At 45.9% G+C, this 14,367-nt stretch overlaps 1 protein-coding gene across 1 annotated transcript in view; it reads right to left on the bottom strand.

Moving 5' to 3' along the window:
- Window positions 1-14,367, bottom strand: part of GNPTAB (N-acetylglucosamine-1-phosphate transferase subunits alpha and beta) — an 89,184-nt gene that overhangs the window by 34,622 nt on the left and 40,195 nt on the right. The window contains exon 9 of the mRNA XM_040407648.1: window positions 9,728-9,907. Coding sequence (XP_040263582.1) covers window positions 9,728-9,907 — 180 coding nt within the window. The remainder of the gene's footprint in view (window positions 1-9,727; window positions 9,908-14,367) is intronic.

Raw genomic sequence — 14,367 nt, forward strand, 5'->3', positions numbered from 1 at the left:
TCAGCTCCATTCCCCCAGTGCCTTCAGCCCTCCCCAGTCAGTGCCATCAGCTCTGCCCCACCACAGTGCCTTCAGCTCTCCCCACCCAGTGCCATCAGCTCCACTCCCACAGTGCCTTCAGCTCTCCCCAGTCAGTGCCATCAGCTCTCCCCCACCCCAGTGCCATCAGCTCTCCCCCACCCCAGTGCCATCAGCTCTCCCCCACCCCAGTGCCATCAGCTCTCCCCCACCCCAGTGCCATCAGCTCTCCCCCACCCCAGTGCCATCAGCTCTCCCCCACCCCAGAGCCTTCAGCTCTCCCCCACCCCAGAGCCTTCAGCTCTCCCCCACCCCAGAGCCTTCAGCTCTCCCCCACCCCAGAGCCTTCAGCTCTCCCCCACCCCAGAGCCTTCAGCTCTCCCCCACCCCAGAGCCTTCAGCTCTCCCCCACCCCAGAGCCTTCAGCTCTACTCCCCCTTGTGCCATAGTCTCTCCCCCCCTTGTGCCATCGTCTCTCTCCCCCCCAAGGCCGGGCCACACTTCAGTAAAACCATGGATGCACGGTCCGTGAAATCTCAGCCTGCCCTCCTACTGACACCCAGAGTGCACAGCGTCATTGGTTGCGCCCGGCCTTAGTCACACCCCCACCCCCTCCGTGTCACCAACTTACGTTTCCAGCAGGGGCGCCGCCGACAATCCATCGTTCCGCGCTGCTCTGGGCCTGACGTCACACAGCACGTCAGATCACGCCGTGCGTACGTCAGGAGGTCAGTGCAGCGAGGGACCATGGACGTGCTGTGAAGTGTCCGGAGGCCCCCTGCTGGAAAGGTGAGTATTCCGAGCACATTGCAATAAATATCTCAAACTCATTACAGCAAAACAGCATGGACTAGTTTCTGGAATATATTCCATCCACAATCTTTACATATTTGAATGTAATAATGGCAGAATGGAATTTCGTCTCAATAGCAGAGTATATGGTAGGGCTGCACGACATATCGCAAAAGTAATCGAACCGCGATAAACGGAAATTGCGATTTCGCGATTCGGCCGAGCCGAAAATGCAGCGATTATATATGAAGGGGCCCCTATTGATAAAAAGTCCTCTGTCCCATTGATAACAGGTCCAGCCTCTGTACTTACTTTCACGATGAATGCACTGCAGCGACGAGCGGGAGCGAGGCAGCCGGCCGCCGCGTGACTGACGTCACTTAGTCACGCTCCTGCTTCCTGAATTAAGTGGGAGGAGCGTGACAGTGACGTCAGTCACGCGCCGGCCGGCTCGCTCTCTGCCGCTCTCTGCACTGCAGTGCATTCATAGTGAAAGTACAGAGGCTGGCCATTTTATGATAGAGCGGCGCCCAGGGATCTAAGTGCACTTACTATTATTCCTGGGCGCCGCTCCGTTCGTCCGCTGTGGCCCCCGGTATTTTCAACATTCAGAGGAAGGAGGAGGAGACGCCAGTGTCTCTCCTTCTCCCTGACAGCAACGCTGTCCAATCAGAGCGCAGAGCTCAGAGCCAGGGAGAAAAAAAACTTCCCTGGCTCTGAGCTCTGCGCTGTGATTGGACAGCGCTGCTGTCATGGAGACGGAGAGACACTGGCGTCTCCTCCTCCTTCCTCTGAATGTTGAAAATACCGGGGGCCACAGCGGACGAACGGAGCGGCGCCCAGGAATAATAGTAAGTGCACTTAGATCCCTGGGCGCCGCTCTATGCAGCCTGCTACTAAGTTTATATTCTTTGGACCTATGAAAGGTCCTCTTTAACCACCTCAGCCCCCAGTGCTTAAACACCCTGAAAGACCAGGCCACTTTTTACACTTCTGACCTACACTACTTTCACCATTTATTGCTCGGTCATGCAACTTACCACCCAAATGAATTTTACCTCCTTTTCTTCTCACTAATAGAGCTTTCATTTGGTGGTATTTCTTTGCTGCTGACATTTTTACTTTTTTTGTTATTAATCGAAATTTAACGATTTTTTTGCAAAAAAATGACATTTTTCACTTTCAGTTGTAAAATTTTGCAAAAAAAAACGACATCCATATATAAATTTTGCTCTAAATTTATTGTTCTACACGTCTTTGATAAAAAAAAAAGTTTGGGTAAAAAAAAAATGGTTTGGGTAAAAGTTATAGCGTTTACAAACTATGGTACAAAAATGTGAATTTCTGCTTTTTGAAGCAGCTCTGACTTTCTGAGCACCTGTCATGTTTCCTGAGGTTCTACAATGGCCAGACAGTACAAACACCCCACAAATGACCCCATTTCGGAAAGTACACACCCTAAGGTATTCGCTGATGGGCATAGTGAGTTCATAGAACTTTTTATTTTTTGTCACAAGTTAGCGGAAAATGATGATTTTTTTTTTTTTCTTACAAAGTCTCATATTCCACTAACTTGTGACAAAAAATAAAAAGTTCTATGAACTCACTATGCCCATCAGCGAATACCTTGGGGTCTCTTCTTTCCAAAATGGGGTCACTTGTGGGGTAGTTATACTGCCCTGGCATTCTAGGGGCCCAAATGTGTGGTAAGGAGTTTGAAATCAAATTCTGTAAAAAATGACCTGTGAAATCCGAAAGGTGCTTTTTGGAATATGGGCCCCTTTTCCCACCTAGGCTGCAAAAAAGTGTCACACATCTGGTATCTCCGTACTCAGGAGAAGGTGGGGAATGTGTTTTGGGGTGTCATTTTATATATACCCATGCTGGGTGAGAGAAATATCTTGGCAAAAGACAACTTTTCCCATTTTTTTATACAAAGTTGGCATTTGACCAAGATATTTATCTCACCCAGCATGGGTATATGTAAAAAGACACCCCAAAACACATTCCTCAACTTCTCCTGAGTACGGAGATACCAGATGTGTGACACTTTTTTGCAGCCTACGTGGGCAAAGGGGCCCATATTCCAAAGAGCACCTTTCGGATTTCACAGGTCATTTTTTACAGAATTTGATTTCAAACTCCTTACCACACATTTGGGCCCCTAGAATGCCAGGGCAGTATAACTACCCCACAAGTGACCCCATTTTGGAAAGAAGAGACCCCAAGGTATTCCGTGAGGGGCATGGCGAGTTCCTAGAATTTTTTATTTTTTGTCACAAGTTAGTGGAAAATGATGATTTTTTTTTTTTTTTTTTTTCATACAAAGTCTCATATTCCACTAACTTGTGACAAAAAATAAAAACTTCCATGAACTCACTATGCCCATCAGCGAATACCTTGGGGTCTCTTCTTTCCAAAATGGGGTCACTTGTGGGGTAGTTATACTGCCCTGGCATTCTAGGGGCCCAAATGTGTGGTAATGAGTTTGAAATCAAATTCAGTAAAAAATGACCTGTGAAATCCGAAAGGTGCTCTTTGGAATGTGGGCCCCTTTGCCCACCTAGGCTGCAAAAAAGTGTCACACATCTGGTATCGCCGTACTCAGGAGAAGTTGAGGAATGTGTTTTGGGGTGTCTTTTTACATATACCCATGCTGGGTGAGATAAATATCTTGGTCAAATGCCAACTTTGTATAAAAAAATGGGAAAAGTTGTCATTTGCCAAGATATTTCTCTCACCCAGCATGGGTATATGTAAAATGACACCCCAAAACACATTCCCCACCTTCTCCTGAGTACGGAGATACCAGATGTGTGACACTTTTTTGCAGCCTAGGTGGGCAAAGGGGCCCATATTCCAAAGAGCACCTTTCGGATTTCACAGGTCATTTTTTACAGAATTTGATTTCAAACTCCTTACCACACATTTGGGCCCCTAGAATGCCAGGGTAGTATAACTACCCCACAAGTGACCCCATTTTGGAAAGAAGAGACCCCAAGGTATTCGCTGATGGGCATAGTGAGTTCATGGAAGTTTTTATTTTTTGTCACAAGTTAGTGGAATATGAGACTTTGTATGGAAAAAAAAAAAAGAAAAAAAATCATCATTTTCCACTAACTTGTGACAAAAAATAAAAAATTCCAGGAACTTGCCATGCCCCTCACGGAATACCTTGGGGTGTCTTCTTTCCAAAATGGGGTCACTTGTGGGGTAGTTATACTGCCCTGGCATTCTAGGGGCCCTAATGTGTGGTAAGTAGGTAAATGACCTGTGAAATCCGAAAGGTGCTCTTTGGAATGTGGGCCCCTTTGCCCACCTAGGCTGCAAAAAAGTGTCACACATCTGGTATCTCCGTACTCAGGAGAAGGTGGGGAATGTGTTTTGTGGTGTCATTTTACATATACCCATGCTGGGTGAGAGAAATATCTTGGCAAAAGACAACTTTTCCCATTTTTTTATACAAAGTTGGCATTTGACCAAGATATTTATCTCACCCAGCATGGGTATATGTAAAAAGACACCCCAAAACACATTCCTCAACTTCTCCTGAATACAGAGATACCAGATGTGTGACACTTTTTTGCAGCCTAGGTGGGCAAAGGGGCCCAAATTCCTTTTATGGGGGCATTTTTAGACATTTGGATACCAGACTTCTTCTCACGCTTTGGGGCCCCTAAAATGCCAGGGCAGTATAAATACCCCACATGTGACCCCATTTTGGAAAGAAGACACCCCAAGGTATTCAATGAGGGGCATGGCGAGTTCATTGAAAAAAAAAAATTTGGGCACAAGTTAGCGGAAATTGATTTTTTTGATTTTGTTCTCACAAAGTCTCCCTTTCCGCTAACTTGGGACAAAAATTTCAATCTTTCATGGACTCAATATGCCCCTCAGCGAATACCTTGGGGTGTCTTCTTTCCAAAATGGTGTTATTTGTGGGGTGTTTGTACTGCCCTGGCATTTGAGGGTCTCCGCAATCATTACATGTATGCCCAGCATTAGGAGTTTCTGCTATTCTCCTTATATTGAGCATACGGGTAATGAGATTTTTTTTTTTCGTTCAGCCTCTGGGCTGAAAGAAAAAAATGAACGGCACAGATTTCTTCATTCGCATCGATCAATGTGGATGAAAAAATCTCTGCCAAAAAAAGAAAAAGGAGGGGAAAGGCGTCTGCCAGGACATAGGAGCTCCGCCCGACATCCATACCCACTTCAGCTCGTATGCCCTGGCAAACCAGATTTCTCCATTCACATCAATCGATGTGGATGAATAAATCATTGCCGGGATTTTTTTTTTTATATATACAAAGTGTTTGCCAAAGTATATGAACACCGCCACCTCCTCAGCTCATATGCCTCGGCAAACATATCTTTTACTGCAGAGGAGAAATCTCGTCTTGCAGCGCCGCATACACCGACTTGCGTGTAATCTGACAGCAGCGCAATGCTTCTGTCCGAATGCACATCAGTGCTGCAGCTAGTCGATCGGTTGGTCCACCTGAAAGGTAAAAAAAACAAAACAAAAAAGAAAAAACCAGGCCGCAAAGCAATAACTTTATTAACTTTAGAACAGAACATATTAACTTTTTTTTAACTTTTTAAACTTTTTTACTTACCGGTAATTTTTTTTTTGTTTAGTTTTTTTTACCTTTATAGAACAAACCTCTCCTTCCCCATGGGACAATGTGCAAAGCGCAAATCGCCCAAAGATGTGGCGAAGTACGTTATGCACTTTATCCCAGGTGAAAGGAGAGGTTTGCAGCAGCTGAGAGTAAAAGGGCCCTAATAGCCCTGTGTGCCTGTCCTGTGAGATGCAATCCCTATGCTAGGTGTACCTGTGTGTGGTACTTCCGGAAACACTCACCAAAGCATAGGGCAGGGTGGTCAGGACAGTCAGGACAGAAATAGCGGGTGTCACGCCTTATTCCACTCCTGCTACAGACACGACATCTTTTTCGGGGTGACGGTTGGGTTGAGGTACCAGGAACGACACTGGGGAAATGTCGCTCGTGTAGACGGCTAACTACACTGGTGGATGGGGCCACGGAACCTCCTGGGTAAAGGAGGTTCTCGATGATCTCTTCCTGGAATTTGAGGAAAGATCGTGTTCTCCCAGCCTTACTGTAGAGAACAAAACTATTGTACAGCGCCAATTGAATTAAATATACAGACACCTTCTTATACCAGCGTCTGGTTCTGCGGGAAACTAAATACGGAGACAACATCTGGTCATTGAAGTCCACCCCTCCCATGAGCGCATTATAGTCGTGGACACAGAGGGGCTTTTCAATGACACGGGTTGCTCGCTCAATTTGGATTGTCGTGTCTGCGTGAATGGAGGAGAGCATGTAAACGTCACGCTTGTCTCTCCATTTCACCGCGAGCAGTTCTTCGTTACACAAGGCAGCCCTCTCCCCCCTTGCAAGACGGGTGGTTACAAGCCGTTGGGGGAAGCCCACGCGACTAGTTCGCGCGGTGCCACAGGCTCAAATCCGTTCTAGAAACAAATGCCTAAAGAGGGCCACACTTGTGTAAAAATTGTCCACATAAAGATGGTACCCCTTGCCGAATAAGGGTGACACCAAGTCCCAGACTGTCTTCCCACTGCTCCCCAGGTAGTCAGGGCAACCGACCGGCTCCAGGGTCTGATCTTTTCCCTCATAGATCCGAAATTTGTGGGTATAGCCTGTGGCCCTTTCACAGAGCTTATACAATTTGACCCCATACCGGGCACGCTTGCTTGGGATGTACTGTTTGAAGCCAAGGCGCCCGGTAAAATGTATTAGGGACTCGTCTACGCAGATGTTTTGCTCGGGGGTATACAAATCTGCAAATTTCTGGTTGAAATGGTCTATGAGGGGCCGAATTTTGTGGAGCCGGTCAAAAGCTGGGTGGCCTCTGGGACGGGAGGTGGTGTTGTCGCTAAAATGCAGGAAACGGAGGATGGCCTCAAATCGTGCCCTGGACATAGCAGCAAAGAACATGGGCATGTGATGAATCGGGTGCGTTGACCAATATGACCGCAATTCATGCTTTTTTGTCAGGCCCATGTTGAGGAGAAGGCCCAAAAAAATTTTAAGTTCGGAAACTTGGACTGGTTTCCACCGGAAAGGCTGGGCATAAAAGCTTCCCGGGTTGGCGGATATAAATTGTGTGGCATACTGGTTGGTCTCTGCCACGACTAAGTCCAAGAGCTCCGCAGTCAAGAACAGCTCAAAAAATCCCAGGGCCGAACCGATTTGAGCCGTCTCAACCCGATCTCCAGACTGGGCGGTGAAAGGGGGAACTACAGGTGCGGCTGAAGTTGGTGACTGCCAATCAGGGTTTGCCAGCACCTCAGGGATTCTAGGGGCTCTACGGGCCTGTCTGTGCGGTGGCTGCGACGGGGTAACTAGTGCACGTGCTACCGTACCAGCTTCAACTGCCCTTCTGGTGCTCGCCACGTCACCATGTTGTACGGCAGTGCTGGTACTAGGTCCAGGGAGGGCTGCGCTGCTGGTGTATGCCTCACCACGTGATCCGGCAGCGACAGCCCCACTCTGCTGCTCTTAAAGCGGATCCTGCATAACCTGTGGTCTAGCGACACGGGGCCGGGTACGCCTGGTGCTGCCAGGGACCTCCACCTCCTCGTCCGAACTTTGGGTCAGAGAGCCACTGCTTTCCACAGGTTCATATTCTGACCCGCTAGATTCGTCAGATGAGGGTTCCCACTCCTCATCCGACTGGGTCAGAATCCTGTAGGCCTCTTCAGAAGAATACCCCCTGTTTGACATTTTGGACTACTAAATTTAGGGGTATTCCCTGAGACTACCCAAGAAAAAAAGCAAGCCTGTCTTACAAAGGGAGGCTAGCGAAGTACCGGAGGCCGCTGCGGTTGATAAAAAATATCAAAACTGATTTTTTTTATCGCCGCAGTGCGTGTAAAATGAATGTGCAGTGATCAAAAAATATATATTTTTTGTCACTGCGGTGGGGCGGGCGTGGGTGAACGCACGTGTGGGCGACCGATCAGGCCTGATCGGGCAAACACTGCGTTTTGGGTGGAGGGCGAACTAAAGTGACACTAATACTATTATAGATCTGACCGTGATCAGTTTTGATCACTTACAGATACTATAAAAGTACAAATGCTGATTAGCGATACGCTATTCAGCGAATAAAAGTGACTGCCGTGCGGTGGGGTGGGCGCTAACTGACGCTAACTACCTAACCAAGGGGCCTAAACTATCCCTAAAACCTAACAGCCAATACTAGTGAAAAAAAAAAAGTGACAGTTTACACTGATCACTTTTTTTCCTTTCACTGGTGATTGACAGGGGCGATCAAAGGGGTGATCAAAGGGTTAATTGGGGTGCAGGGGGGTGATCAGGGGCTACAGTGAAGTGTTTGGTGTACTTACAGTTCAGTCTGCTTCTCTGCTGGATCCAACCGACGAAAAGGACCAGCAGAGGAGCAGAGAAGCCATATAACAGATCATATTTACTAATATGATCTGTTATATGACTTTTGATTGGATTTTTTAAAAATCGCCAGCCTGCCAGTCAATGATCGTTGCTGGCAGGCTGGTGACGAACTTCTTCTTTGAATTTTGCCGGCCCGCGATGCGCATGCGCGGGCCGGCTTGGAGCGAAATCTCGCGTCTCGCGAGATGACGCGTATATGCGTGATTGTGCGCAGCGCTGCCACCTCCGGAACGCGAATCTGCGTACAGCGGTCCGGAGGTGGTTAATTACATTCATTATCACTATATTACTATTTTCAATTTGGCGACTAAAAAATATAATTTGGCTCCTAAATTTTTTTGTTTAGTTTAGTTTATGTGCGCAGTTTAGGACACATGAAGGGACACATAGGACCATGAGGGGGACCAGCATAAGATGCTATATGTGTGTCTTATGCTGGCCCCCCTCGTGGCCCCATGTGTTATAGCACACATCCCCTATAACAGCGTCCTCCACAGATCCCCCATAACAGTGCCCTCCGCAGGTCCCAGACATAACAGCGCCCTCCACAGATCCCCCACATAACAGCGCCCTCCACAGATCCCCCACATAACAGCGTCATCCACAGATCCCCCACATAACAGCGTCATCCACAGATCTCCCACATAACAGCGTCCTCCACAGATCCCCCACATAACAGCGTCATCCACAGATCCCCCACATAACAGCGTCATCCACAGATCCCCCACATAACAGCGTCATCCACAGATCCCCCACATAACAGCGTCATCCACAGATCCCCCACAACACAGCGTCATCCACAGATCCCCCACAACACAGCGTCATCCACAGATCCCCCACAACACAGCGTCATCCACAGATCCCCCACAACACAGCATCATCCACTTATCCCCCACATAACAGCGTCATCCACAGATCCCCCACATAACAGCGTCATCCACAGATCCCCCACATAACAGCGTCCTCCACAGATCCCCCACATAACAGCGTCATCCACAGATCCCCCACATAACAGCGTCATCCACAGATCCCCCACATAACAGCGTCATCCACAGATCCCCCACATAACAGCGTCATCCACAGATCCCCCACATAACAGCGTCATCCACAGATCCCCCACATAACAGCGTCATCCACAGATCCCCCACATAACAGCGTCATCCACAGATCCCCCACAACACAGCATCATCCACAGATCCCCCACAACACAGCGCCATCCACAGATCCCCCACATAACAGCGCCATCCACAGATCCCCCATAACTATGTCATACCCAGCCGCGTCAGCGGCTCATATGGGAAAATCCAAGCAAATAGACCTCTAGCACAATTCCCTTAAAATATTGCATCGCACATCGTTATCGCAATTTTTAGGGCCCTAATCGCAATCGCACAAAATTCCCATATCGTGCAGCCCTAGTATATGGCAAACAGTAATAAGACAAATCTTACTTGGTGAGTTACAATGGTGACACGTGGATTATCAAGGTTCAGCCAGGATGGGATCTGGCCATTTGTCACAATGAAAACATGACGAACCCAAGGAGCATGTTTCTCTATAGATCTCAAGGAGTATCGCAATTCTTCATTATCCTCAAAACGACTTGCTGAGATGTCCTCATCTTGCTTAAGCTTTAAAAATAAAAATAAAAAGGACGTGAATGCTGAGTCTGCCATGATTTCTGCCACTGCTTGGAGGACTAAATTTGTTGTTAAGGTAAAGCCACACATAGCAGAAGTTTTCCACGGCTAGTCCACAACAAAATACTCATGTGTTACATATGAATGTTTCTACAGATTCGCTGCAAATTTAACCACTATACATTGAAATGGTCGAAAAGGTTTCTGCTACATTCAAAACCCCACCCCATTTATGTTGTACTGTAATTTGATGTGTATTCGCAGTGTGGGATCTACTCTGCACATCTGCAGTAAATATACCATGTCTGAAAGCGGCCTCGTCATTTCATGGTTCAGTGTTCAGAAGAGTCCTGATGACTATATTACTCCTATTACATAAGCGCTCAGTTGTATCACACATTAAAAAAAGTATACAGTCCCTCGAATTAAAAATATATACCAACAGTTGTACTATAATATATACCAACAGAAGGAGTTAACAATAGCTAATTGCAATGCATCCTGGGAGATGCAGGAGCTTGATGAGCTGCTGCCCACTCACAACAAAGCCCTAGATAATTGCGTAAACGGTTTCAAAAAGATTTAAAAATTTGTGGGATAACCCCTTTAATGCCACCAAAATCATGGAAAAAAAGCAAAAAAGATACATATAGATACTGAAAGATAACTTATTTTTTGCCCCATAAGACGCATTTTCCCCCCCAAAAGTGGGGGAAAAATGCCCCAGCGTCTTATGGGGCGAATACTAATGATTTCTTCCATTATGGAAGCGCTCATTAGTACCAGGGGATCGGGAAGTGGTGAAGGCTTTGTACTCACCGCTTCGTGGTCCTCGGCTGTCGACTGTGCTGTGGCTGCGCACAGCGTGAGGGCACTCTGTGACTCTATTTTAAATGGTCTGTGGCATGGGGGCTGATGTGAGAGGCCTATAGGGGCTGATATGAGAGGAGGCCTATGGGGGCTGATGAGAGGCATGGGGTTCTTATCTGAGGTCTGGTTGGGGGTCATTCACATTGGGGTCTGAGCTGAGGTCTTATTGGGATCTTAACAATGGGGGTCTGATTGGGGGTCTGACCTGAGGTCTAATGAAAAATTCTTTTTTCTATTGTTCTCCACTAAAACCTAGGTGAGTCTTATTGGGCGGTGCGTCTTATAGGGCAAAAAATACGGTACATAGATATTTATGCTATCTGTATTGTCTGAATGCTGCAATAGCTAAATTAATGGGTCCTTGTAATACAGAACCAGAATTATACATTTTTTTATTAACCCCAATAGTCAAAACAGCCATAAAACCATACAGACATGTTTTAGGCTGGGAGATTTCACTGCTGGAGTTCTGGTATGTCGTAAAGTTCCACGCATACGTCATCTCAGTCTACTCTGTCATTCAGTGCTCATTATGTTTCAAGTCTGAAGACACATGGTTGTCACATTCACACTGTTAAAGCCATAGGCTAAAAGAGAATTACTGGCGGAAAAGTATACAGAAAAATAAAGTCAGAGACATGTGAAGCATCTATGCACATGGTAGTAATGGGAAAATGGGCTGGGTACCAGGGCACTGCACCCACTGTACCTAATAAGGAGCGAAACAGTCTTACCAAGATAAATATATCTAGATTACCGGCTCGTGTGCTGGAGTGAGATGCTTAGTAAATATACAGTACGAAGACTTCAACATTTATTTCATGTTAAAGATATTTGCCTTTGACATTATAAAAGGCACAGAAAAGCCATTCCTGAGGGTATCTAGATACCTTTCTACTCTTTAACCATTATGTCAGGTAACAGTCATCTCATGGATAGTCTTACGCATACTGTACATATATATCCAGCATACAAAAAGTCAAATGTAACGTAGATAAGTAAAAATCAAAGCACAAGTGTCTTCTTATAGGTGTGTTATAACATATATGAAATGTCTGGAATATTAAAGGGACCCTCAGCATGGCCAGATCTGCAGTGGGAATTATATTTGCATGATCCCTGCTGTTCCATCGCTCTCTCTTAGGTGCCGCAGGTCTTGGGTCTTCCTGTGTCAACGTCCAATTTAACACAGGTCACGTGGTAGTTGCAGCCAATGAACGGTCTCAGCAGTAACATGTCAGCTGCTGCAGCCACGTGACCTGTGTCAAACCAAATGTTGATGTGGGGAGACCTGCGGTGCTTGAGGAGTAAAGAACCATGGAACACAGGCAAGTATGATTACTGCCACAATGGGGAGTCTGCAGAAAAAGTCCACAGAAGTGAACAACCACAAAGTCAAGGCTTCCAGCAGCTTCAACTCCATGATCTTCAGAATTAGAGGGTCTTAGCCCTCATTTTCACCAAAAAGATAGCCTTGGTTGTATGGCTATCAACAACTCAAAACAATGGGAGTTAAAAAAAACTTCTAAATGAAAATCTTGAAAATGTGTTTTCATGCAATGTTAACTAATAACCCTCCTAAAACAGTAATATATTTATACAGTATATACATACACATATATGAATATACATGTATATAAATATAGATACAAATGTTTGACAATAAGGATGAGTGAACCCTAACTGCAAAGTTCGAATTTGTACCGAACTTTGCGAGTTCGGGTACCTGGACCCGAAACCGGACTTTTTCACTGAAGTCGTGGGTCATTTTATTATTTTCCATTATAACATGATTATAGCGGAAAATAATAGCATTTTTAAGACAGAATGTAAAGGAGTATGCAAAAGAGGCAATTTAGGGGTAAAAAAAATAAAATAAATCACCTTGTCCGCTTGATCTCACTGCCGCAGTGTCTTCTATCTTCTTTCAGCAGGACCTGCAATGACGTCACGGCAGGTCCTTTTGCAGGTCCTGCTGAAACAAGATAGAAGACACTGCAGCAACGCGTTCAAGTGGATGAGTTGTTTTTTTAACCCCTAAATTGCCAAATTCTTTTGCATTATGTCTTAAGAATGCTATTATTTTCCGCTATAACCAAGTTATAACGGAAAATAATAAAATTAAGTTCGGACCCGACGAACCCAAACTTCCACTTTATCCCGATTTGACAACATTCAACCAGTTCCATATAATTAGCTATTTGTTGTGAGCATAGCATTATTATATTTATCCCTAACCCTATTATATTATACTTTTACAAAAATGGTAGACATTCTATAGGACAACTAAGGGCTTTTATACAATACCTTTATTTCACATAATGCTAGCAGCATGTACATGGCAATCAGCCATAACAGCTCTAACCCCATTGTGCAGCTAAGACAGCTCTGACCCATCAAAGCATGGACTCCACAAGACCTCTGAAGCTGTCCTGTGGTATCTGACACCAAGACGTTAACAGCAGATCCTTCAAATCCTGTAAGTATCAAAATGGAGCTTCCATTGATCAGACTTTTTTTCTCAACTGGATTGAGATCTGGGGAATTTGGAGGCCAAGTCAACACCTTATATTTTTTATCCTGAACAATATTATCCTGCTAAAAGGGACCACTGATATTAGGGACCACAATTCCAATGAAGATGTGTACTTGGTCTGCAACGCTGTTTAGTTAGGCGATAAGTGTCAAAGTAACACCCACCCCTCTTCCCCAGCTGAGCAATGCAGACACCAAATAATGTAAAATAAAATCTGATTGATTAGACCAGGCCATGCTGCATAGTTGGGTTTTGATGCTGAAATGCCTATTGCAGGTGCCTTCAGCTATGGAAAGAGGTCAGCATGGACATTCTGACAAATCTATAGCTACACAGCCTTATATGATGCTCAGACACTTTTCTATAATAAATGGCATGACGTTTTCAGCAATTTGTGCTACAGCCACTCTTCTTCAAGATCAGACCAGTGGGAGTAGCCTTCACTCCCTATGTCCCCATTAAGCATTTGCTGCCCATGACCCTGTCACCAGTTGACCTTCTTTGGACCACTTTTGCTACCAACAGCTACAAACCAGGAACATCCCTGCATTAGAGAAAAGTCTCATAGCTTCATTATTATTTATTTATTTTATGCACTTATATAGCGCCAACATATTCCACAGCGTTTTACAGATATTAGCGTCAACCTAGGTTCCCTATCAGTATGTGGAGTGGAGTATGGGAGGAAACCGAAGAACCCAGAAGAAACCCATGCAAACACGGGGAGAACATACAAACTCCATGCAGATGTTGTCCTTGGTCAGATTCGAACCCAGGACCCCAGCCCTGCCAGGCACCAGTACTAACCAGCAAGCCACCGTGCTGTAACTCTTTTCTGATGGGTCCTCTTTAGGCTCCATTCACACGTCTGCAAAATGGGTCCGCATCCGTTCCACAATTTTGCGGAACGGGTGCGGACCCATTCATTCTCTATGGGGACGGAATGGATGCGGACAGCACACAGTGTGCTGTCCGCATCCGCATTTGCGGTGCGCGGCCCCGATCTTTGGGTCCGCAGCTCCGCAAAAAGATAGAGCATGTCCTA

This window comes from Bufo bufo, chromosome 1, assembly GCF_905171765.1.
Source record: "Bufo bufo chromosome 1, aBufBuf1.1, whole genome shotgun sequence".
Classification (NCBI taxonomy): Eukaryota; Metazoa; Chordata; class Amphibia; order Anura; family Bufonidae; genus Bufo; species Bufo bufo.